This window comes from Augochlora pura, chromosome 1 (genome assembly GCF_028453695.1).
Source record: "Augochlora pura isolate Apur16 chromosome 1, APUR_v2.2.1, whole genome shotgun sequence".
Lineage (NCBI taxonomy): Eukaryota > Metazoa > Arthropoda > Insecta > Hymenoptera > Halictidae > Augochlora > Augochlora pura.
Window position 1 is genome coordinate 19,102,912 of NC_135772.1, and position 27,662 is coordinate 19,130,573.

Here is a 27,662-nt window from a genome sequence, read left to right on the forward strand (position 1 = left end):
TTTCCCGGCAGCCGGGAAAACGTGTCCGCGGCCAGGGATTTTTCTCGGCCGGCAAGAAATTTGCAGGACGGGCGAGGAGAAACGGGCGCGCAAACGTGGCCTGAAACTGTCGGCCTCCCGGCCGCGTGCATTAAGTATACCGTTAATAACTTAATATACTTTGAAACCCTTCACCTTTGCGACGCTTTGGCCGGCGCGACGCGCCGCTCTGGAACCCACCCCCCGCGCTTCGAATTTCCCCCCCGCGGCGAAGCTAACCTAATTTCGAAGGCAAACAAAAAATAACCGGCTAATAAACTTGCGAGCGATAAATTGACCCTATATCCGACGAAGCGGCGTCGATGAAATATGCCTCTCGGCGCGCAGCGGTTACCTCGTTATTTAACGTAAGCAGGGATGCAGCCACCCTAATCGATTTTTATATTTCCTTGAATTTTTGTGTTTGTAGAAAAATAACGTCAAAGGTAGGTTTCGAAATTTAGACAGTTTAGGGTAAAGTTTAACAGGTCTTGCTTTGTCCGAGTATGAAAATCGATTCTCCGCGGTTTTTATAAAGGTGTATCGTAATTGTGTAATTAACAAGATTTTTTCTATTTGCGTTGTTAGCAGAGGGTACCGTGATAGCAGTATTAACGCTTTGACCGCCGCGCTGGCTATATGTGGATGACATAATTATTCAGAATTTAATTCCTAATTTTTACTAAGTAATTTTTTAATTTTCATTAAGATCTTTCATTTCGCAGAAAGAAGCTATGAAAAGAATTCACGAGCCTGATTCATTGCTGATACCTCGGGGCGACGGTAATTAAAGAATTCAATTTCGCCCGGGCCTCCGAAACCCGAAATTCCATCCGAAGGAACCGAAAGCCAACGGGCTACCAAGTCAAAGAGAGAAAGATAGAGAGAGAGAGGAGAGGCTCTTCCGTGTACGTGGTTCCACCACGTAGATTGCAACGGCAGATGCTCGAAAGCTCGAGGAGCCGCTCTCGAGAAAGCCCTCTCCGTGCTCCGGGGGAAAAACGTCTTTGCGCCGGGAAGTCCGCTAATTAGGGACCAGGTTCCTCTCTCCCTCGAAGACGCTGCCCGCGCGGAATGTCATCGCGCTCGTTGAATTTTCGAGTTTCCAACCGCCGAGAGATCTCGTCGCGGATCTCCGACGACGACGCGCGTGACCGGTGCTCTTATTGCACGGATTTTTTATTGCGTTACGCTCGCGGAATAATTCATCACTTCGATCACTGTACCATAGATTTTTGAGCCAAGTAAAAATTCTCTGCACTTGTTACAATAAATAGAAATTAATCGGTAAGGTCAGTCTTGATTTAACTCTTTGAAACACAAGATTTCAGATCTAATTTCGAAAATGTTACAATATTCTTTTACCTTAATTACTGTATATTGCCTTATATAATATAGATAATATAGATAATATAAATAATATAGACATATAGATATACAGATATACAGATACGTAGTTATAGAGATATATAGTTATACAGATATAAAGACATATACTATATATATTTATATCGGTCGACGGATGATTCGATCTCAGTCCCTGATCTCCGTCCCCGGCATTCAGGCCGCGTCTCCAGAGCCGAATAAAAGGTGAAACGAGCGGAACAGCGGGGGTTGCCGCGAGAACAAGGAAGCGGGAAAAATTTGTGAAACGGTGGAACGGAGCGCCGGGAGGGAATATCTCTTGGGCGTCACGTGGCACCCAGACGTGTCCTTCTCGAATTTGATTCTCTGAAACGCCCGACCCCCCCGCGTGCTCTGCTTCTATCGTCTTCGATCCTTCTCCTGTCGCTTCCGACGGAGTGCCCCGGGAACTTGCATTATTTAAATCAATAGAAAATACTGTCGGAAGGAGTCGGACAAGATGTCGCCCGTGTGAAAATTTCAAATGAGACGAATTCGGCGAAAATAGGAAAGTCCTTGGTACGTTCGAATTTTTTGGGAAACGACTTTCTATAGTATATGTAGAAGAATAGAACGAATTTAGAAGAGCAGAACTAACCTATAAAAATAGAACGAAGCTGTAAGAATAGTGATACAAGAAATGTTGTATTCTTATTAAATATTAAAAACCTTTCGCAATTAATAGAATAGATAAAGTAGAAGCTAGAATTTAGTATTGAGCTAAATAAATAAAATAAAAGAGGAATAAAATATTCCTCTTATATATAAAATATTTTGAGGAAATAAATAAAATAGACACGCGGCGCCACTGACGATCTAATAAATTTATTCGAACTATAAATAGACGATCGGCTAACATTATTCTCGCCGTCAAGGTGTTACTATTCCGATTGAACAAAATTGTTATCCTTGCCAGACTGATTTATTTCTCGTTTATCTACCGGCTTGCCTAGATTATGCGATTACTATACAAATCGATACTTATCAGTTTTTTTTACTATTCTTAATGCTCATTATGTTGCACATTTTTTTCGAGGCTGTCGAATCGCTGTTAAATGAATATCGCACTGATTTACAACTTCCTTATTAAGCCATATATATATATATGTATATAGCAGAAAAGTGGGTGTGTAAATACTGACTCGTTTCTATTCCCATTTATCGAGACTGACACTGATTTTATTTTATTTTATTTTTTTTCTACAAAATTAATGATAATCGTTCGACGATTACGCTACTTAAAGGCAGGAAAAAAGTTACGAGCTCGCCCGACAATAATAAATCACTTTAATGCATCGTGTATCAAGACATAAATTAAATTCCGAAACGCTAATTCGAGGACTCGTCCGGCGAACCGATGTTCGAATTCGCGAGGAAGCAGTGGCGGATGAAGTTTCCGCATATTTATGTCATTATTCCCAGCGCTTGAAAACCACAAAACTTAGAGGCGAACTTTTGAACAGAATTCTTTTTTTTTACTCTCTCTCTCTCTCTCTTTCTCCTCATTATGAATACCGCAAGACATTACACGAGTCTCTGACGCATAATTTATTTAAATTCGACGCCCGTCCGCCTTTGACGAGATCGAATCGCGTCGGACGACTTGCGCAATGAGCGAAATTCGTGAAACCGTCTGCACATAATTTTCGAGATTTTAGTGGAGGAGTTAGGTTAATATTGTACCAGTTGAGTAGCTTCGAGTCATCGATGAAGTTTAGTTGCTGAAGTGAGTGGGTCGTATGGCGACAGTTTGCTTTTACGGTCGCTGAGAATGATTATACGGTCGCTTGTTATGGTATATAATACTTTAATAGTGATTGTTATAAATTATAGGTTGATTACAAATTGTATTTTGTGAAAGTAATTTTAGATTGATTAAATTCGATTTTGGGGGTAGTAAAACACTGAAAAATAAAATTGATTCGTCTTCAAGATTTTTCTATAGTATCTGCTACTCTAATATTGTATTTTATAATATAGTAAAAGTTATTATACTTTTCATATTAAAAATCGGTATATTTGCCCAGCCATCTTCCACGCGTCATCAAAGTCTCACTGTTTCTCTCCCGTTCATTTCGTATCTGGTTTGTAATTTTTCTATGCAAAACGCCCCCGGGGCGTCGCGCATCTCTTTACAAAGTCAGCTGCTCCCCACAATTTAATGTTCCCCGCCATTGTTAGCGTCTCTTTTATTTTTTCCACAAAGTACTAATTCCGACGAAAGTTAGACCGAGAAGATGCCGACGGAATTATACACAAAAGTATATAAAAATAAAATTACTTCTATATTTTAGACATATAAATTCTTTGGAAAAATGACTCTTGAAGTTGCAAAAATTATATTTTACTTCAGTAATTTAGGTTTTGTATATTCGAATTAATTTAGGGAGCACAAAATTGATTTTTGGAGTAGGAAATTAATTCATGGAGTAGAAAATTAATTTATGGAGTAGAAAATTAATTTATGGAGTAGAAAATTAATTTATGGAGTAGAAAATTAATTCATGGAGTAGAAAATTAATTAGAAAATTAATCGAGTAGAAAATTAATTTACCAAAAATGTTCAACAATATTTTTACACCATAATGAGGATATAATAAATAAAACCTCCTTAAGCATTTGTCACTGCTTTTAATTACGTTTAATAAATTGAAATCGAAAGATTAAAACAGCTACAATAAATTCACTACTTTAGCTATGGAAAATTCTCTAAGACCCCATAAGGCAATTTTCTATGAACTATCCCCTACTTCCTATTTCTCTCGCACATCCTATACTATCCTATTCCTATACTATAGTTTCGTGGCCCAGTTCGAGGAACAAAACGCAGGGCAGGCATTATGTAAACACGAATTGCAAGCTGCTTATCGAATCGAGTTTCCCTTCAGCTTCGAAGGCGAACCATAGGCAAACTCGTCGCCTGAATGTTTCACGCGCGCCCCCCCCGCAGCGGCTAACTCTTTCGTCCCCGGGAATGGAAAGTGTTTGGGCGGGCTGAGTGCCGCCTGGCCGCCTGAATTTTTTAGTCGAACGACGCCGGGCAATCGAGTTCGTTCTTCGACAAGAAACTTGGAGGAGGGTCCTAACGCAGAGGACCTGTGCGACACGGGACAACGAAACTTGGCTCTTATCTCTGCTTTAACCCCGGCGAACTCGCGAGCCTCGGAGCCGTAAATTCCTAAGGCGACGAGGGTACTCGAAATCTCGCTCTCGATCACGTATTCTATCGCCGAGGCGGCCGCTCTCTTAATGACCATTTAATCGCGGTCGATAATATTTAAAATTTTAAATCGTAAAATAATTTCAGTCGACAATAAAAGACAGTAATAATCTGGACGATAATAATTTGCCAAAGTGATGCGAACCACCCCGCGTCGCATCGCTAACTCGCGTCAGAATAAACGTTTAAAGAGCCCGCATTGAAAATGTAAGCGCACTCGAAGTTTTTCAAACGTATGAAAAATCGCCGCGAATGGTATTTCGCGAAGTGGCCACCTCCTCCGGGGATTAAACAGATTCGTCGAGTTGCCCTCCGCCGTCATACAAAATCCCGCGCGTAATTGCTGTAAACGATTCAACCCGCGTAAAAGTGCACCGGGATAATAATATCGCTTAGAAATTATTCTTCGACTGAACGGAACAAAATAATTTAGTCGAACAAATCCATCTCTAACCAATGATAAAAATGGTAACGATCGTCGCTGTAAATAAAAATGCATTGTTATTGGGGTTGTGACGTAACTGAGGAGACACTGTGCGTCAGCGTTTCGCGGGAATTTTTTTCTTCGCCGTGAAACGTCGCGTTGGTTGCCGCGTTTTTCATAGGAACGGTGGATGTAAGAATGTAGGTTCAACGTCAAAGGCTTCATTTTAACTGCGGCTTACGAGAAGACATAATAGTACGCGACAGTGGCTTTCTGACGAATTGGAAGGCGTCACGGTTACGTCATCAACCGTGAGAGCTTCGCGAATGTGCAGCGGCGTCGTCCTAATCGCGTTCTTTTTTTCTTTTTCGCCACGGCGCGAAATCACGTTGTCGAAAATTGCTAGAGAATCGAGTTGTTTTGTCACGGTACGGATCGCGATACTGCTGCTTCGCGGTTTATCTCGATAAAATGATCTCGAGCGAATGATTCTGCCGTGTGAAAACGCTGCGTTGTTAATTAGTGATTAACCCCTCGGTGACTACCTCCGTATCTCGTCAAGATCTTCTGCTTTTTACGCGGCGTTTTTTTTTCTATACATAATGGAAAAATTGCATCTGAAATTACCTCGAAGATCTCTGAACACTGTAATATATATACATTGTTGTATATAATGTTGAATTATAATAATTGTATGTTATACAGAGTGACATTATTGGAAGAAATTTTGCTTTATAAAAATACATTAATTAAACAACGACAACGTTCATAATAAAATTATCAAGTCCAAAATGTAAATATTATAAATATTTATAATGCAATTATTGTAGCACTAAATATGCATCTATTATAGCACTAAATATACAGCTATTATGCCTGCAAATAAACGACTGTTATGCCACTAAATATGCAACTATTATAACGCTACTAAATAGATTAGATCAAGAACAAAATTGTTTGCACTTTAAGCAACAAATGCAATTCTAGTTGTCCAAGGTCTGGAATTCTTGTCGGATAGTCTGGCAATGAGTTCATCTAATTGTACTGCAAAATATTTGTATCCGTTTCGGGAGGTAAACGCGACTATACTTCGCGGGGCATACGTGCACGACGTGACGTCACTGTGTACATTTCATTCCGCGAGATTAGATTGTCTAATTGCACCAACAATTATACAGGTACGATTTCTCTGGGAATCTAATCGGAGATTATGGTTCAAAGAAGAGTTATTCGCGTCTGTACAATACGTTCAACCTACCATACTGTATCATATAAATATGCGCATTGTCGCATGGAATAAAAATACTATGAGCGAGAAATTATTAATTGAAAAATTATTCTATCACGACTGAAAATAATTTTTATACAAGGTTTAAATTTGCAGAATATAAAAATTACAAGCTAGAAAAATGATTCAGATTTACAATTAAAATCAACATCGAGTACATATGGTTAATAAATTACCGAATTAACGCGGCGCGCAGACTTTTTAGCAACTCATTGTACGAAGAAACAATAATTGGAAGCCGTCGCATGAATGTAACAAGATGTTTGTAAGACCCGCGTTCAGCGGCTGACGTAATTGTATATTTAGGAGCGTCGCGTTGCGAAAGAAACCATAAAAGAGATCCGTTCGCGGGCGTTTGAATTTTATTCAATCGTATCCGCGTCATAATGTCCGCGCGTATAATACGTCATAATGTGCTCGTACTTACGGCCATAAGAAAAATACTACTCTCGTCTCTCTCTCTTCGTGGCCGTTCTCTTTGCATTTGTTAACTACCGCGCGCGGATGTTAATAGAATAAAATTGTTGATCGAACATTCGAAACTTTGCAGACAGACTTTTCGATTGTTCTTCACTTATTTAGATTGTTCGCGTAACTTGTTTCAATTGTTCTCATAACCCTAAGTATAAGCATAAATGTACATTGATTTACGAGATTGTTGTATTTCTGTCTTCGCAAGGTGAATTATCGATGCTTTATATTCTTTCTGTGCACAATGAATTATTAAAAGCTATTGCAATGATATAAAATCGCTATTTTCATCGCTAATAATTTAGCGATGCATTTATAACAAGAATAAAAGGGAAACTTGTCTGAATTACTGCTTTATGAATGAACTTACTGCGACAGAATAGTATCATTTTCACGATCAGAGTCGTAGTTATTTTTTTTTTATAAATATTTATCGCATAAATCGAGAGCGTAGAGACAGTTCTTCGATACAAAATTTCTTTATTTTTATTGCTCTCGAATGAAGAGATAAAACATAGAATAAAACATCGCGATAATGTATCGTTTAGGTACAGTTATTTTTAAACAAATTGTGACATCGAAATATTCTTTTTATATTTATTAGCCAAAGTCTCTGTAATTGTCCCTCAGCAGAATGGACAATTCGGGAATAAAAGACGCGATCCTCAAGAATTACAAAACCAAGCCGTCTCTCCTTAAATTATCCATTTTACAAGCTAAGAAACAATACGAAACAACGCGCTGTCGATTCGGCGCGGTCATAAAAATCAACGCAACGAACGAAAGTAGCGGGAAGCGAGAGGTTTATCTCGACGAAGAAACCGCGGAGTGTCGTCCGGCTGGTGCGTGTCAGACGTGACTCAGCGCTACGTTCGGAGCCGCGCGAATCGGCCTATTAGATTAGCGGCGCAGTGAACCCCGCCTTCTCCCCGACGCCGCACAGATTCCGCGCGTTTCCTGAAACCGTATCCCTATCGCAACCCGGCTGACCTGAATAGAGGAGAACCCCCCCCCCCCCAGTCCGATTCCCCGTCGCTATTTTCACGCAGCGGAGAGAAAGAGTTATTACGAACGATCGAACGCTCAATAATGCAGGACGGGCCGGAATCGATAGCACGCGCCTGCCCGTCTGGAGACGATCGCGCGCCCGAGATATTAGGGTGTCCCATGGGTTTCCTCCCTTTTTTCGGCTGGAAACGAATACGCGATATTTGTCGATTTATTATGTTATATATTAACCTTAGCTTATTTGCAAAATATTCATCTAGGTGCGTTTTTATTTCGCTTATGTGAAAGATTTACCGCGGAGAGAATTTTTTAAGAAGAGGAACTTAAAGACTTAAAAACGTCGTTTTCGACGCGCGTACACGTCGTCCGCATCTAACAGATGAAACAGAAGACTTAAATATTAAAGCTTGTACCGATCGGCTGGAATATTCTTTTGGCTCGTACACCGATACTTCGAGCGTTGTATCTGCCTTTCTCCGGAGACAAAAGCGGGATGAGTCATCCCGACGCAACGATTGTTTTCCGAACGGCAGCCGTCGACGGTTCGACGCCGTTTTACGATCGCCGCGAAATCCGAAATTGATTACGCGGCCGTGGAGAACGATTCTCTCGGACCCCGGTTTGTCTGTTCGCGGAAAACTTTACCGGCCGATTAACTGATTATTATTACCTGACTGGAAATACCGGCGTGTAATCCTCCCGGATCTGTTTTCGTTTAACGAGAATCGCGCGATTCGACAACGGAATTCGCTGCGGCGGTTCTTCCCTCCTTTTCCACATCGGACGCGTCGTTCGCGGTATTCCGTTCGCGACTGGGTGCCGCCGAAATGACGTAACGCCACAATAGCGTCAGTTTAAATAACCCGCGGACGGATATCGAATCTTATGTCACCGGCGGATCGTCGTTCTACGCTGCGATGCCGCGGAAATACAGTGGCACGAAAAAGTATTCGATATTATTTAAATTTGCTAAGATTTTTAGGAAATTTTCTGGCGATTTTTAGCTGAATTTTTATCACTGCTCGATTAGGCAATTTGTTAGCTTTAAATTAGGTGAAAATACAGGATGTCCTAAAAAGCACTGGTAATTGATTCCTCAGGTTATTTGAAGAAACTTTTTCCTTAACGAAAATGTTGTATGAAGCTTCGTTTACGAGTTATTAACGAGAAACAGTGACCAATAAGAGGCGAGAACGGCTGGCCGAGGCGGAGCGGTGACGAATAGACGACGCCCAGTTTAGCTGAGCTCGTCTCTCATTGGGCTTCGTTTTTCGTTAATAACTCGTAAACGAAGCCGCGGATTGCATTCTTGTAAAGGAAAAAGTTGCTTCAAATCAACCCAAGAACCTTTTCATTTCCTAATTAAGAGTCACTTTTGGCACACACTGTATATTTAACCGTATACTATTGTATAGTCACTGTAAAGTAACGGATTTGCTTTGAAGCCTTCCAAAAGTAGACCAAACGACGTGAATTCTTTTTTGAGATGGTAGATTAATTAGCTTACTCGATAATGACTGAATAAAAATTCAAAAGCCTCCTTAAGCCATAGAATAATTTTATAATAGAAAAACATATCGTAACGATCGTTAACGATAGTGCAAGACGTCGTGGACCAAAGAAGCGATTGCTTAATCTCAGTCAGTGCTCCCTATAATCGCGTCTGGAATCTGAATCGGCGCTGCTACGCAGAACGTTGCTCATTGTTTTTCATTCTCCTGTTTCTCCGCGGGCTAACTGGTTCGAACCAGACATCGGCCGCGTCTGGATATTACGGATTCGTTTTGCATCGGTTTCTATTGGTCGCGCGAAGAAAAGAATAAAACGCGCAGAGATCCTCGCGGACCGGTCTCGAAAGTCGAGAAGCATCGCGGTGCGCTGTAATATTAATTAAATGGAGAGCCGTGACGTTAACAAATACACCCGGGCAAATTGTTGATTACCCGCGGCGCATCGGGGAAATTGGTCTTGTAACTTTGATAATGAACTTTTCACTAGGATGATTAAAACTAATTTGAGGGTAAATGTGGCAGAACAGCAGTTAATTAGATTTTAATTTTACAATTTTACAACTTTAATTATTTTAATAATCGGGTATTTGTTAAATTTTGGTTTTCGGATTTAAATCACAGGTTTGATATTTGAAATTGTTGAATTTAAATATAAGAAGGTGCTACGGATTTTTTAAGAAGAATTTTTGTATTTTTGAAGTTAATGTTTGGTGGATTATGGTAATATATAGTGGAAAATCAAAATTTAGTCAATAGCTTTAAAATTGTATGACTTGTTTTGGAACTGCTGTAAATTATTTGAATTTTTCTGTGAATGTTGAAGAGCCTAGATCACTGTAAAATTGATTGAAATATTTTAAATTTTTTATTTTATTAAAAAATGTAAGAAAATTAACGAAGCAATATTTCTTTCTTTATCTGTTAACAAATACGCGTGTTTTAATCCGTCGTTTTCCGGTACGCCGATCGTCTTCCAAAATATAAGTAATCCATCGAATCTCTGATCGATAAAAATCGCGAAGCACAGTCTGCGATCGCCTTCCCTGATAATCGCTTCAAACAAATCAAGATCGAGTCAGAAAATTCTAAATCATCGTCGCGTTCCGCCCGCAATCGAATTATCAAATCGAATCGTTAAATCGGAAATCACGGTGTATGAAAATTGCAGAACCGCATGCAGAATGCTCTCCCCGGCTTATCTCGGTGTATCGAGCTGCGGGGATCGGTGTGAAAATATTTGTGCGGCGTAATTTTGGTAAACAATCTCTCTCTCTTGGAACACCAGATAACGCGGTCTTCGATCAAACGGGCGACTGGACTGAAATATGTGTGCATATTGTTGTATTTGTTGCATATATGTATATATATTGATTTTCAAAATTATTGCTGTATACATTGCTTTTTCAGAATTATTGCTATATATATTGCTTTTTCAGAATTATTGCTATATATATTGCTTTTTCAGAATTATTGCTTTTTCAAAATTATTGCTATATATATATATTGCCATAATTTGCTTTCTAGAGGCAAAACCTCGCCTAAACGTCCTCCCATTCTCAATCTATAAAACGTCAAAAACGCCCTAATCGTTTCGATATTTTAACCCTTTGCCCTCGAAGCCGTCAACTACAATTACTAAATAATTTCTCTGACCCGTAACCCTTTCTTTCTATATACCAAAGTGCATTCTATGCATACGAAATCGAACCTTATAATTCATACAACAATTTTTAACAATTTTTTAAATTCGGGCTTGATATCTGTAAAAATAAATTTTAGAACGTGGTGCAACAATTTCAATGGCGCCACTCGAGCGCAAAGGGTTGAAATCGTTTTATTGTGTACGTAGTTTCGGACGCGTCCGTTGTCTCCCGTCGAGCCGCAACTGTCACGGAACAACGTATCGACGCGAGAAAAGTAGGGGATAATAGGATTTTACAAGCGGGATTCAGATAACGCTTTTGATAAGATTACGGTGGAATAATACTTCGAACGGTGCACATTTTGCAGTCGTCGCGACGCGGTACACGCACGGTGCGCCTCTATTTTATACAGGCTGTTCCACGGCAGCCGATCTATCAAGTATACATACATATATATCTCTCTCTCTCTCTATCTCGAACGATCGAAGATAAAATAAAATTTTATTGGACAGGCTTAAATCGTCTCGGATGATTCATGATCTCCGGCGTGCGCGTGTATTCCGCGAGCGGAGGTGGTCTCTTGCTCTCGAGATTATGATTTCAAGGTTGCCGGTATTTTAGTAAGTCGAACCGTTCGCTATTTCAGACCTCGCTTTATTTTTAGTAATTATTTATACGGTCGAGAATTAATTGGATTTGGAAGACATTTCAATTTTGTTTTTCGATTTTTAAAATGGCAGGTGAAAGAGTTTAGAAATGTATGAGTCACCTTATGGTTGTTTAATACGGCTCTTTGTGGGGTAATAGGGATTTATGGTATCGCAGCGCCGCGTCGAATCTCCCTTTTTCGAGGCAGCCCCGCCTAAACCGTCCTCACGTTCTCAATCGATGAAACGCGAAACGCCATTATCGCTTCGATATTTTAATGTCGGCGCATTGAATATTGAATTCCCCGCTTTGCATACTAGAGTAAGAGACGTAATTTTCTGGATGATCAGGTTGCAAGGACGAATTAAATTCCAACGGAATCGTACGCTCGATTCGCCTCCGATCTGACGTGAGAGCACCAATGTTGTTTAATAATAACGTCAATAGCGTTTTGTGGATTTTGCGCCGTTCGATCGGCGACAGATGAAAGATCGCCGAATCGGCTTTAAATCATCCGTAATTGGATATCGATCGGCCCGATAGAGCTCGTCGACGTTCGCCGGACTTTGCTTGAACAGCCGACGACAATGCGATCTCAAGAATTCTACGTTGTTCAATTTTTCTATGCCTTTTCTCGTCCAGTTCTCTTAAAGCTCGCCAATAATTTCACCCAATAAAATTCGTCACCTAATTGATCGTAATAATCAATAAAATCCCCGATTAAGCGGGAGGATCTCCTCGAATCAAAATTATGATCGCGATTGTCGATCGGATGATGACCTACTTTCTTATCTCGCTGCCGCACACTCGAGCCCGGATTAGTACAGGCATTTTAGTTGTAGAACGACGCGTGCTCACCGAATATTTGCGGTAATTTTTTATCCTGCATTGTTGAATTTGTTTACGAGCTCTTTGGCGCGAGAAAAAGGACAATGGGTGCCGCGACTCACAAATGTTTGCGAAATACTATTAGCACCCCGAAATATTATGGAAAATTCGTATTTAGACGCGCCGATGCAACGTCGGCGAATTTTTGTAAAATTGTTGGAAAATGGTAGAGTTGATTCGCATTTTTAGGTTTCGTCGGTGATCGATTTTAATGGGCAATGTTATGTTATATAATAATTCTGGTAAATAACACATATAATAATTCTAGTAAATAACACATATAATAATTCTAGTAAAATTATTATTAGTTGGAAAATTATTTATATTGCAACATATCTGCAGCATATTTAGGGAGTTGGCCGAGCGAGCGTTACTTAAAAATCGGAGGAAAAAAGCGTCGATTTCCACGCGTTGCCACCCGCGAAAGCGAGGCCGAGATAACTTGTTTAACTGTCGCCGACCTTTTTACATCGCGCCCCGTTAATTGCCGTCGTAACAAAGAATCCAATTATTCTTCTTTTTTTCTTTTTTTTTTTTTAACGCTTCCACCTCGTCGGGAAATCGAAATCGACCTGCCCATTATTAGTTCGCGAAATGAATTTATCAACGCGGAAAGTTGACATCGATTTCCGAATGAAATTTCGCATCTTCTCGGACAGAAAAAGCGAGCTATAAATCGATACCATTGAAAAATATCGTTTTATATACTGTGGAAAATTAATATCCATGGCGACGCAGCAACTAAAATTATCAATAATAATCTATCATCGTTTTTACCTTAGAGTGAATAGGTTAAAAAAGTTATAACAGTGCTTTGTTATCACAGTTAAATATATTTACAATTTCTGCGCGAAAGTTTATAAGTTTATAAAAATATTGAATTTTTAAAATGTTCCACCCTTTTTCTTTTTATCAGTAATTTTTGTCAGAATTTTTTATCAGTATATTTATCTATATTTTTATCTATATTTTTTTGGTTAGAATTGCCATAGCCTATCGTCGGTTTTATGCGCTTATGGCACACGCGGCTTTTGAAAATAAAATTACCAAGTTCTAATAACGATTTTTCTAAAATTCCCATTTACAAATTTTTCTGTAATTATAATCTTCATAAAATGAAAATTGTGTGAAAATTAAAATTTGTTTAAACATCCATAGGCTAACCTATTATACTTACTATACTTATATTTATTATATTAGCGCCGATGGAAAATCCGTTCTTTGCAATAATTGTTGCACACTCGACAACCGCCTAGAATCGTTTATTACCGGCCGTACGTGTTTCGGTAGCAATAATTGAAAAGGCGACGCGTCCCGCGATTCGAACGTGTTCCGTCCATCGATAATTATTGCGCTAATAGAGTACGTCCTTTCGCAGCGCGCCGCTTTTGTTCCATGGAAATTCCGCTCCGCGCTTGTTACGAATTAAAATCGGCAGGAAGCAGACTCGATGGCGCGCGGATGTTGCTCCACTTTTATTCGTTAACGCGCCCCCGTCGCGATTTCTCATGGGAGGCCGCCGCGTCGCGTACGCGTGACCGTTACAATTTCGCCGGTCCTATTTGAAAACCTAAATGAAATTTGCATACCGCCGTGTACAGTAGATTGTTAATGTTCTTTCGAGCTCACAGTTTTTGATTCTGCAGAGGAATTAAAAACGAATAAATAATTATCTTAGTATTAATATTCTCTCGTGTTTTATTGAATTCGTATATTTATTGAATTTCAATATTTATAGGATTCGAATTTTTAAATAATTTGAACATGGCGAACTTTCATTCGAAATCAGATTTTCCTAGACATTTTTCTCTTGCCTTATTTTTATTTCCTATTATTATTTTATTCTATAATATTCGCGAATAGAAAACGTTTATATTTTCAACTATATACCAATTAAATTAATTTGCAATTTAACCAATATTTCAAAACAGTTTCTGTCACAAAATAATTACATTAAAATTAAAAATCCCCTAATCACAGCGTCTCACTATTTTCTAGAACCGAAACGTGCGACTCGTCCATTGCCTAACTCTTTACGTCGTACAACATCGTTAACGATCCTCGCCCGCTTCCTTTCGACACTGCACAAAGAGAGAATTACACGGTTAGAAAACTCGGCGGGCTGTGCCGCGGCTCGCGACGAGTGGTTTCCAAACAAGATGGCGGCCGGCGAAGTGTTTTAATAGCTGAAACAACTTCCCTCTCGCGAGGAACAGATAAATGGTACCGGCCGGCAGGTGTCGATAAAAACCGCGGCCGTTTCTCTTTATCGCGGCTCGGACGGGGCGAAAACGAAAAAGAAGAAAAAGAAATGGAAAAAGAAGAAAAAGAAGAAAAAGAAATGGAAAAGAAGAGAAAAAGAAATGGAAACAGAAGAAGAAGAAATAATCGGGAGATCGTTATTGGCCGGCTGGATACGCCACACCTACCGGAGATAACGCGGTCCCCCTAACAATCTATCATCGATCCAGAGAGAGCTTGCCACCTTTCGATAACTTTTGGGAAATTTCCATCGACCGCGCGCGCCGAACCGAACGGAATTCTGTCGCGGATGAAAATGCGACGTTAGGGAATCACGCGGGGGTGTAATAGCAGCAGTAGTAGTTTTCACGAGTTTTCCACCGGCGATTCAATTCGATTTCGTAGGACGGCAGGTTAACCCTTTGCACTCGAAGCTATTTTAATTGAAAATCTGAAATAATTTCCCTGGCTCGTATTTTATGCAACATAGTGTACTTTTATGCATAGAAGATTGATTCTAGTGAGTCATATCTACAGTTTCACTATTTAACAATTTCTCAAAATTTAAGCTTTATCGGTATAAAAATTATCTTAGGACGTAATAGAATAATTTTTGAATTAATAATTTCTGTTTCGCTATTTAACAATTTTTTAAGTCTAAATTTCGTCACTATAAAAACTATCTTGAGATGTGATATAATAATTTTTAGCAGTACGCTATAGTCATCACTAAAATCATTAACTTCCAAAATAATTTTCAAATTATTTTGAAATTATGAAATTTTGAAATTATTAATAATTGCAAAAATCATTGAAAGTATAACTGTTGTCGCATGAATCACAAGATTCGCATGCATAAAATCCATTTTGTCATAAAAACGCTGTACGTCAAAAAAGTTACTTGAGAATCGCAGTTAAAACGGCTTCGAGTGCAAAGGGTTAATAAGAAGGCATAGAGAGCAGCAGCAGCAGCCCGGTTTTCCGGTAGCACGCGAGAAGGAATCGTTGCTCATAATCAAGCGGCGACGTGGGATACTCGAACGATAAGATCTCCGCTACTCGACAAAAGGCTCCCAGGGCCCTCGAGTTTTAATGAAAAGACGTAGTTCCATGTCAAGGGCTCTCGACGTTTCTTTCTCCTCCCGGAGGCAGACGGCGCGGAGTGTCAACGGCTCCCAATCTCGCGCGTTGGTACACACGGCCGCCTCGTTATTCGATTCATCGACGACGTCCCTTCGAGGTTCGACGATCGCCGAAATCCTCCCGAATTGATAACCCCTTCTCCCCCACCCCTCGCCTTGTCTCTAGAGTTAGCGAGAGTCACGATTTACCGAGTCTCTCGATCTAATAGGCCTTTCGATCTACCAAGTCTCTTTTGATCTACTAAGCCTTTCGATCTACCAAGTCTCTCTCGATCTACTAAGCCTTTCGATCTACCTAGTTTCTCTTGATCTACTAAGCCTTTCGATCTACCAAGTCTCTCTCGATCTACTAAGCCTTTCGATCTACCGAGTTTCTCTTGATCTACTAAGCCTTTCGATCTACCGAGTCTCTCTCGATCTACCGAGTCTCTCTCGATCTACCAAGTCTCTCTCGATCTACCAAGTCTCTCTCGATCTACCGAGTCTCTCTCGATCTACCGAGTGTCTCTCGATCTACCGAGTCTTTCGATCTACCGAGTCTCTCTCGATCTACCAAGCCTTTCGATCTACCGAGTCTCTCTCGATCTACCAAGCCTTTCGATCTACCGAGTCTCTTTCGATCTACCGAGTCTCTCTCGATCTACCGAGTCTCTCTGGATCTACCGAGCCCGCGATTATTATTCCGTCCGAGTTTTCCATAACGCAATTAATGGGTCGAGTGGAAGCGGAATCTGGAGATCCTCTTTCGCCCCGTCGCTCGGTACCCCGCCGAGCGCTGTTTTCGCTTCATCGGCGGGAATCGTCGTCGGTCGCAAAGGATTTGTTTTGAAGCCCCGCGCGGTTACGGAGCGCCGCCGTCGCCGTGTATCGGGCGAAAGGCTTCTTCCTCTATAGGTGCATTAGTCTCCCTTGCCGCACACTTGACACGTTCGGTTATCCGTGTTGAGGTCGCCGCCGCCGGCACCGCGTGATTTTCGGCGATTTAACCCTCGCCGGTACGAGCACTCTATCCATCGTGGCACTCTTGCTATAGGAAGTGCTGCGCTGAAAATTCGCACACGAAGCCAGTCCTCTTTTATATAAAGATTGTCCTAAGCGTTAACCAGAAGGCGTTAACGTACCATTTTCTAATTAAAACGTATTATTTCGTTGCGTATAAAATTGAAAAATATTATTAATTGAAAAATATTATTAATTGAAAAATATTATTAATTGAAAAATATTATTAATTGAAAAATATTAAAATATTATTGTATTATCGTGTTGAATGTACCAAACCTATGGAATTAAAAAATATTGTCCTGTTGAATATACCGAAACTATAGAATTAAAAAATATCATCACGTTATACATACCCTAACTATACAATGAAAAAACATTATCGTACAAAATACACCAAAATTAGAAAATTAAAAAATATTATCACGTTAAATATACCAAGCCTATAAAATTAAAAGATACTACCTCGTTCCCCAAATCTAAACAATAAAAAAGAATCTTATTTCTCCTACTCAATCATGCACAACTAAAAAATTGACACTACCTTAATCACATTCTATTTCATTAAAAAATATATATTCCCACCGCCTTGAAAATGAACGGTCCAATAAATAGCATTAATTAGAGCCACTCGGAAGTCTTATTCACCGTGATCCGTAGGGACCGGGTTAACACCGGAGAGAAATAGCTCGCCCCGTTCCCCGTAAAAGAATATCGTTGGATATATGCTAATGCAACGGCGCGCGATCATTCTCGTTCCCTTTGTCCGCCGAGGGAATTCGTTTTTCTCTCCCCCCCTCCCCCTCGTCGCGTCGGCGGGAGCACTCTGTCGGAAAGCGACGGTGGAGAGAGAGCCCACAAATGTTCACCTTGTTCGAAATGTGGAACATCGATTGACCGGGGCGAGCCGTGTGTGTCCGTGAGGTCGTTTGTTGTTTAATAGTAAGGCGGTCGGGCCCGTTCTGGCTGGCTGGCGGATGAAACGAACCTAGCTTCTCTCTCTCTCTATCTGAAAGCTTCGCTCCGATACCTATATGGGAAACGGGAATCGGACTTGTTCGGTGCCATCGAGGAGCTCTCGGAGGCTCTCTCTCTCTCTCTCTCTCTCTCTCTCTCTCTCTCTCTCTCTCTCTCTGTCCTGGCCTCGCCTCCGTCCGTTTTCCCACTCGCGCGAAACAGAGGCGATCGAACGACCCCAAACCACCCTCGAAATTTTTACAAAGCCGCCCTGCGAACGATGTTTTATCATTGTTTTAGGAGAACGTAGACGCGATGGAAGAATGGTATAAATATAAATAATATTGATAATAACGATATACAGTTATAAATATACGATAATAAATATGAGATTTTATTAGTATTTAATTAGTATTTAATCACGCTGTGCTCGAAATTTTTACAAAGCCACGCTTCGCCTCGAACGATGTTTTATCATTGTTTATAGCAGAAAAATAGGAGAATAAGAAAGCTGATAAATAGAAGAATAAAAAAGCTGATAAATAGAAGAGCGAAAAAATAGATAAATAGAACAACGAAAAAGCAGATAAATAGAGCGAAATAGCAGACAAATAAAAAAGCGAAAAAATAGATAAATAGAACGAAATAGCGGACAAATAAAGAAGCGAAAAAGCAGATAAATAGAACAACGAAATAGCAGAGAAATAAATAGAAGAGCGAAATAGCAGGCGAATAAAAGATCGAAAAAGCGCGGAGGCGAATATTTTTATCTCTCGAAACGCTCGTGCATAGAAACCGATTCGAATTCACCGACTCCTCTCTATTATCGCGCATTACCATTTACCATATTTTTAGGATGGCTGTTGGCCGTCGGAGCAACGAGACGGTGCTTTCTACTTTTTCACCGGAACTCGCGTCTATTCGGCTTTGTGTCCCGCGCGGCACCGGCGGCCAATCGAGCAAGGCGAGCGCCGCTTCCGGACAATTGGGCGCCGCGAAATATTTACACACACCCTCCCCGGAGTCTATCGATTCCCTAAAGATTAAATGTGCCGCAAGAAAACCGGCCGCGGCGGTCCGAATTAACCCTTTGAATCGGACGAAATATTTCGGAAGAAAATTATTTAAGATTCACAGTTAAAATTGCTTCGGTTGACAATAATATTTCGAATGATGACTCTAAGGCACCGTTAAAATTGTTGCCTTATAAAATAATTTTTATAGCAACAAGGTATAAATTTAGAAAAATTGTTAAAAATCAAACTATTAATACGAATCACGAGAATTAATTTAATATATATTCATAATATATGTATAATATAAATGCACCTCGTTGCTTAAAATGGAAATACTGTACCACAGAAAAATTACATTAAATTCGCAGTCAAAGTGTCTTCCAGTGCAAAGAGTCGACAATAATATTAATCGAGTTTAGTATTCACACACCGCCCCGTCGTCTCGTTCATTGTGTAATCGTCCGCGCAGAAAGGGGGTTGAGCACCGAGTCCTCTGAAAGTTTCTTGGAACGTCGTCCTGCGACCAGGCAAATAGTCGTAAATAAGTAAAACGTAATTAACGGGGCGAAGAGCGGCCGTCCATGTGTGTACATAGGCGTGTGTGTGTGTGTACATTGCTACATCGAGCTGGCTGAACGGAGGGGGATGGGGTTCTTGGATCGAGAAGCTGACCGGCTCGATAATCGGCCGATATACATGTAGGTCGCGGCGGCGGACACTTTGCGTTCGTTTTATCCTTCGCCCGCGGATAAACGAAACCCGTAGGAACGAGTTTCGCCGGCCCCGAGCAAGGTGGAGGGAAGGAAAGTTTCTCGCTGAAACTTTCCTGGACAGCGTTGCGCCCGCGGCGGCGGGTTCCGGTCACGAGAAGCAACATTTTGTCGCGGGTCACGCGAAATGCAATTCCCCGGGCCGCTAACTTTTGTTTCGGTGATTGATGGGGACGGCAACTTTATGACGGCCGTATAAGATAGAGTGCAAGAGAGAGAGATAGAGAACGAGAGAGATAGAGAGATAGATAGAGCGAAAGAGAGCGAAATAGAGAGAGAGAGGAGGAGAGGGGGGTTTCCTAGTATTAGAAAGCGACGGAAGCAGGACACGATTTCGAATGCACCGCCAAGGACACCGGCCGCGGCGGCGTTTAATGTGAAGGCCCCTTCGCAGTCGATTAGATTGACCGCCTTTACCTTTGTGCTCGGAATAGATCGAAAACATTAACCCTTTTCGCCGACTACGGCAAAGGTTAACGGCGATTCTGCGAAGGTGTAATCGCGTCGGGTTGACTCCGTTTACGTTTTTTTACCGTCGACGATTTTACGGCGCGGCGCCGTTCTTCTGGATTCGCTTCCTCCGGATTCGACAATTTGATTTTTACAGCGTTCGCAGCATTTCTAGATTCTCGTTTTTTTCCGGAGGAGAAAAATTTCAGAGTTTTCGCCGCGTTTTAATCGACGCCGCGGCGGAAATCGTTCGTTTGCGTAAGGACGCGTCTGTCGATGTGTTTCTGTGTGACGTCATTAATGTTTCTGTACGCTCGACGGTGGAAGTATTATTTTACGACGAGCGACTCGTTTGTTGAGGCATTTGAAAAATAACTGGGATGTTTGTTGAGAAGTTGTACGATTTTTCTTGGAGAATTTTTGTAAAATTTATAGGCAATTAGATGAATAATTAAAGGAGTAATTAGATAAAGTAGTAATTGTCCATAAAAGCGTGTTATCTGCAGGCTGGATTATTATAAAATATCTTCGTTTTCCGAATTTCGTAGTTCTAGCGTTAAACAATGTTTAAAGACGGCGGGACGTCTTTAACGCGATGAGTCTCTTGGACATTTTCCAATTTATTTATTTAGGTCACCTATCCGTCTTCTTTACTCTATGCTATCGCTGTAATAGCGCGACCTTCAATTGGTCTTCGTATCTAAAATGTTTAAATTAGAGTGGAACTTATTTTGAAATGAGTTTCCAGGGGTCTGAAGTGTTATACGTAAAATTAAAAAATTGAAGAGAAGAAATATTGAATATTGAGAATAGACTATGGACTGAAGAATTGTTAATTGATTTTTTAAAAAAGTCTCGTAGCAATTTAGTTATATTGTTAATTTAGAAATAGTTATGTCAGTTCGAATATCCAGGGATTTTTAGCTTCAGTACTGCATAACAAATGACTCGATTATAGTGCTATACAGAATATCCCAAAAATCACTCGAAATCACAAATAAGATACCTGAAGTCATTTAAAAAAACTTTTTCCTTTACAAAATTTTTCTCCGAGGCTTTATTCACAAATTATGAACAAAAACCAGTGACCAATGAGAACCGATTTCGACTAACGCAAAGCCACAAACCCCGCCTCTCGAAAAAAGCTCAGCACCGCTCATTGACTCCACCACTTCGCGCCAGTCATCCTCGCCTCTCATTGGTCATCGTTTTTCACTAATAAATCGTAAACAAAGCCACGGAGAAAATTTTCGCAAAGGAAAAAGTTGCCCTAAATAAACCTCCGAAGAACAATAACCTCTAATTTCCCAGTTCTAAATGATTTTTGGAACGCCCTGTACATCGCATATAATTAATTCCACTCATCCTGCACAAAATACGAGATCATGGCCATTATACCTGTATGCAACTATCTCTGTCAGCGAGCCTGGTATGTAACGCTGTTTTGTTCTTCTGTCGGGCTTATATGTAACCTACATATTAGGATTTCTATAGCCAGACGAAGTCAATAGGTGGACTCGACTCGTTAATAATAGAACGAATTTTTTTTAAGATACCGTCACGCTCGCAGAATTCTGTTATCATCGGAACGTTCAATCGAACCCGGTACAATTTTCTTAACAAGATAAAACTACGTTTCGCGCGCGACTCTCTCCCTTCCCGACGTCTCGCTCCGTTACAATGGCGCGATAGAAATCTCGTTGTTTTGCATAGAACTGCGAAGTGGATCGCACCTGGAAAATAGAGGAGAGCGGTCGTTGTTTAATAAAATAGTGGAGAGCGACGAATTTAAATAATTAACGTTTTTTAATTTTTCGAGAATTTTTGATACGGTTAAATCATTAGTAATTTTTAATATTATTAAGTCAGTATTCATTTTTAATATTATTAAATCAAAATTGTTATCATAATTCCTATGAAATACTAAATTAAATTCCAAGGTTCTATAAAACCTTAAAAAATTGCATAAGTCAGAAAACTATTACTTTAATAATTTTATTTAATTATTACTGTTATCAATTAAATTACTACTCAATAATAATTATTACCAAATTAATATTCAAATCAGATGCCCGGGGGTGAATACCAATAATCAGTATTAATATTTATGAATTATTTGCCAATGGAAAATATAAACCGGTAATACATTTAAAAATTACTTAATGAATAGAAATACATATTTTCCTTTTTAGAATATTTCAGACACATTCTATCCTTAAAAAACTGAATCTAATTCCATTTCATTTCTCCAAATAAGACAGCACAATAAGAACTTCGAAATCGAATTCCTTGGAATTGCATTTCGGCGTACGCAGCCATTTTTCCACGGAACGAAACAATTTTCATAAATGGACAAAATTTGCCCCGCGCGAAACGGAAAAACGAACGCGATAGGTTGGAACCGTTGTTTTTTTATGGTTCGGTGCAATTTTCGTGTTGCAAAACCTTGACGAATGTCGAACGGGATGGCGATCGATCGCATAAATGAATTACAATGTTTACAAAGTTCACGGCACGGTCATAACGTTAAGAACACATCCGGTCCGATCGATTTTCAATGGAGACATTGTTTGCAAAGGAGTTTTAATGCTAAGGCTTATTTTTATACCGTGCCCCGGGCCGCCGTGCAACGAGCCGACCCTCGACTCAAGCCATGGTGTACGATCGATTTCGGTTGCAGACGTATTGTTTTTAGCCAGTCAAAAACACATTATACATTTACAGGTTTCATTTCGTTGACTGCGATGAATAGAAGTGTATTCGAGCGATGATCTATTTTTATTTTTTGCATTATCTGTGGTTGACTGATTTGGTTTTGTTTAAGGTTTAAATGACGAATTAATTCTATTTTTTTTATATATATAATTACGTAAGATATCAAATGAAGCAAAATAATATAAGAATGAGAAATATAGAAATATGAATGTGAAAAGAAAAAATATAGAAATGTAGAAAAAAAGATAATTTAAAAAATGAGAAAACATAAATATGAAATTGAGAAAATATAAATATAAAAATGAGAAAATGTGGAAATAAAATATAATTATACTGTAATTCGATATTTCTCGAATCTCCATAAAATTAGGCAGTTTAATTGATTTAATGGGACTCGTCTAATCACTGTCACGTGAGAAAGTGAATCACGTTGTTTCCGCCTAATCAGAAGCGCAACCATTCCAACACATTTCATCTTAATTTCACGGTAATCTACGCGATCGCGTATTTCTTGCAAGAACGGAATACATAATCGGTGTGAAATCGGTGTTCCGGTGAACAAGAATTTTTTTGCAAAATCACGGAACGAACGAGAACGTTTCAGCGGTATGATTTCTTACCGTTACGATTAGTATAATAATTCTGTAGACTGTTCGTCACGCATGCAGGATGAGTCTGGTAACTCGATCAGAAAAAGCAGGTTTCCCGCGGTTGCAGAATGTACAGTTTCTCGCGAAAGTGTTCGAACAGCCTTTGAAATCGCATGAATCAGATAAAATTGCTCTAAGTGACTTGCATTTTTTTATAAGATAGTAGAATGGAATAGAGTACAATAGTGTATTATGATACGATATGCTATATTTTATTATGCTGTGCTATATTATATTATACTAGGCTATGCTATGCTATATTATATTATACTAGACTATGCTATGTTATATTATACTGTACTAGGTTATACTATGCTATATTATATTATAATAGACTATGCTATGTTATATTATACTGTACTAGGCTATACTATGCTATATTATATTATACTATGCTATATTATATTATACTATGCTATGCTATACTATGCTGTGCTATGCTATATTATGCTATTGTATACTGTACTCTACAATACTATATAACGTAATATGATATAGTATAATATAACATAACATAATATAATACAACACAAAATAATATTTATGTATAATGTGATATAATAAAAAGTAATATAATAAAAAATAAAATAATATCGTCAGATGGTGGTGGTAGCGCAAGTAAAGCGAAGAGTTTGCTGGCAACGGTGCCCCGTTACAAGTAGCCCGAAGTCGTCACCCTATGTATAATTCGCAGGGATCCCCGGTACCGCTGGCGGGCACACGGCCACGTGCCGCGGCGTAAACGTTCGCCTCCGTGTGTCCGCTGTAGGGGGGGGTATTGAACGTGTAAGGAAATCGTCTCCGTGTTAGACCGAGAGGGTATAGGCTTCCCTAATGGCAAGGAGACAGAGGCTGGCGCCGTCTGTCCTGCCCGGGGAAACTTATATCTTGGCAATCCCATAAAGAACAGGATCATCGACCTACCCCCCCGCGCTCCCCCCACCGCCCTCCCGCCTGGCTGATATAGCAGCAACGCCGTACCCACTCTCGCGATCCTTTTCAATGGCGAATCTATTCAACCACCTGAGGTTTCATGCCGTCAACCCCCCCTCCCCCACCGGGCATCGGAAATTTGCGTCGATCAATTTAGCGGCTGCCTAGCGATAAGAACAACGATACTATTCGTCCTGTTCTAGTCGATGTATACCGCGAATCTGCGTACACGACGTACGAATATCGAAAGCAGCAATTGATATAGTAAAAGCTCTATCAAATAAAATACCGTCGATTTTATGAAATTTCTAAGGTTTTGCGACACGGTCGTTCGTGTGTCGCCTGTTCGACGCGAGACCGCCGCTTTAAAGGGCTGCCGTCAGTGTCAGCACGGTTCTTTGCGAAATCAGTAGGTTGCCGAGCACAAAGCGACAGAGCCCCCCCCCGTCTTTCGGAGCCTGTTTTCGATCCGACGCCCGGCGTCCTTGGTCAGGCCGATGTTCCCGTTCGCCCGGGGTGCGCGCCCCAGATTCTCATCGATGGAATTGTTTATTTTTAAGTTTCCGCGATATCGGAGATAGTGGTTCGCGTCAGCAACTATGGCCGTCGTCGGTCTGCCGTAACGCCAACTTTGTCCTTGGTCTCTTTTCGGGGGTTTTACGATCCCCCCACCGTTAAAGTCAATATCTCTTCCACGGCGCCTCCTCCTGTTTCTCCTCCGCGTACAAGAATGTTGTTTACGACTTCCTACGGCCGTGTAATGCCCTAACCGCTCCCGAATCTGCCGCGTATCTCTCTTCTTCGTTCCCTCTCTCTCTCCCCCTCGAAATCGATTTTACCCTTAATGGCGGGAACACGTAGTATCGGGGATGCAAATCGAAGTCCGCGCCGTTCCGCTCGACGGTCTTCGTAGAGATGGCCGTTCGTTTACGATGCACGTGGACGGAACGGCCGATGGAACGAGGACGGAATGGGGAGGCTGGATACAGCGACTACCAAAAGTATTCGAATATTTATATTACGTCCAATTTTTACGGTGTATTAAATCTTATAAATTTCAGAATAGAAGCTTTTGATCTAATACGAGATGTTATCTATGTAATTGGAAAAATATAATATGGCTTCGAATTTTCACGTCGCATAATTATTAGGACGATTTGTAAAGTTAAGTAAAGTTAATAAATTTGTCAAGTAAAAATCAGAGATATAATAGTGTCTAAATATTTTTGGGAGTCGCTGTGGTAACAAACTTTTAATTTAAGAAAGCACTGTCGAAACTGAGCGTTCAAAATCTCAGTTATAAAACTATAACTTAGTAATTAAAATATTTTTAATATTTAATTTAATATATATTAAAAAGAAACGCAGAAAATAGCGTTTTTGCCTTAAAATCGTTTCCAATAGAAAGATAATAAAAATCGGACGCAACGCGGTAGGGACGAGATAGGATCTCGCGTGTCGTTGGATCGTGAATGACGGTGGAACTTTTGTTTCAGCTGAATGAGGCTCATGGAACCCTTGGGTGTCGCCCAGGACGCGGTGGAGACGGGCGCATTGAAAAGATGGGCCGACTTCCCTGTACAGCACAGATTCACAGACTACTCCACGTCGATCGGTGAACCGTCGCATCACACTATCAGTCCTTTTCCATGCCAGCCGGCGCTTAACAACAAAATCGCGATATGGTAATTGCAAATATTTCTAACAGAACCCACGTAGTCTGTTTCTTCGACAATTTTACATTTTCCCTCATTAACGAGAACATGGTCTTGTTAGAGTTAAACAGCTGCATGTTGGAAAATGTTAGCTTGTTCAGTGTCTTAATTAGCGTGTATTAACTATAGTATGTGGATATTAATTATAAACCTTAAAAACCCTCAATATATTGAAGATTTGATGTTGCATAGAAAATAGAAGTTTGGATACTGCTATTACATAATTTATATCGAAGAATCCTTCGCAATTTCATTTTTTAATTTCTAATTATATTTTTAATAGAAATTGAATAATTACGAAATAACTGTCTATCCAGACGTCCATCTAGTAGTAATAGACAAATCTAAGTATAATAATAAATAATAGTAATAGCTAAATCTAAATATAATAATAAATAATAGTAATGGACAAATTGTAATCTATTAATAAATATTGTTGCAGGACTGGAGACATTTCGGGTCTGCAGGTGGATGCGGTGGTGAACTCGACCAACGAAACAATGGATGACAACAGTCCTATGTGCCAAAGAATATTTGCCGCGGCCGGCTCGCCGCTTAAGATGGAAATATTTAGCGAAATAAAAGGTATTGGTCAACATCTTCATAATTTTTCCTTACTTAACATTAATATAACTGTGTTACTAATTTTGTCGAAACAGCACATCGAATTGTATATTATTACAGTATTCCGAGTTCCGTAATTGTAATCCCCTGCAAAGTATTTAATGCACTTTTAAATGAATATCATTTGCAGAGTGCAAAACTGGCGAAATTAGAGTGACACAGGGACACGGATTACCGGTTCGTTTCATTATCCACACCGTCGGGCCAGTCTACAACGTGAAGTACCAAACTGCAGCTCAGAACACGCTACATTGTTGCTACAGGTGAGTTTTGCTGCCAGAGATACAATAATTCCAAAAAGTATTTAAGTCTTTGAGATTTATATTAAATGGACAAAGTGCCTTATAAATCAATTGCAATCAGTCGCTGAAGTCATTTGAAGCAACTTTTTCCTTTACAAAAATTTTCTACAAGGCGTAGCTAATGAGTTATTAATGAAAAACGCTGGCCAATCAGAGGAGAGCTCGGCAGACGATAGGCAGATAGGCTTGACTACTGCTAGGCGGCTGAGCCAATGAGGCGGTTGAGCCAATAAGGCGGCCGAGTCAATGAGGTGGCCGAGCCAATGAGTCAACAAAGCCCAGCACCACTCATTGGCTCTTTCTTCACGCTCTAGTTGATCTCGCCTCTCATTGGTCAACGTTTTTCGCTAATAACTCGTAAACGAAGCCTCGGAGAGAATTTTTGTAAAGGAAAAAGTTACTTCAAACGATCTCAGGAATCATTTCCCAATTGCAAGTAATTTTTAGATACAAAATAAATTTTTGCAATAAATTTTTACATACAAAAATTTAATGCAATATTGTACTATTGCAGAAATGTTCTACAAAAGGCAAGGGAGCTCGGGCTGCGCACGATCGCGTTGCCAGTAATTAATTCGGTCCGGAGAAACTATCCTCCTGACGCGGGGGCGCACATCGCCCTAAG

At 40.1% G+C, this 27,662-nt stretch overlaps 1 protein-coding gene across 2 annotated transcripts in view; it reads left to right on the forward strand.

Annotated features, from left to right (window-relative positions):
* The window catches only part of Gdap2 (ganglioside induced differentiation associated protein 2), a 73,819-nt gene that overhangs the window by 13,126 nt on the left and 33,031 nt on the right, over positions 1–27,662 (forward strand). For both annotated transcript variants that reach the window (XM_078182876.1, XM_078182884.1), the window contains exons 2-5: positions 25,893–26,081; positions 26,554–26,696; positions 26,866–26,998; positions 27,552–27,661. In XM_078182876.1, coding sequence (XP_078039002.1) covers positions 25,897–26,081; positions 26,554–26,696; positions 26,866–26,998; positions 27,552–27,661 — 571 coding nt within the window. In that variant the 5' untranslated portion in view covers positions 25,893–25,896. The remainder of the gene's footprint in view (positions 1–25,892; positions 26,082–26,553; positions 26,697–26,865; positions 26,999–27,551; position 27,662) is intronic.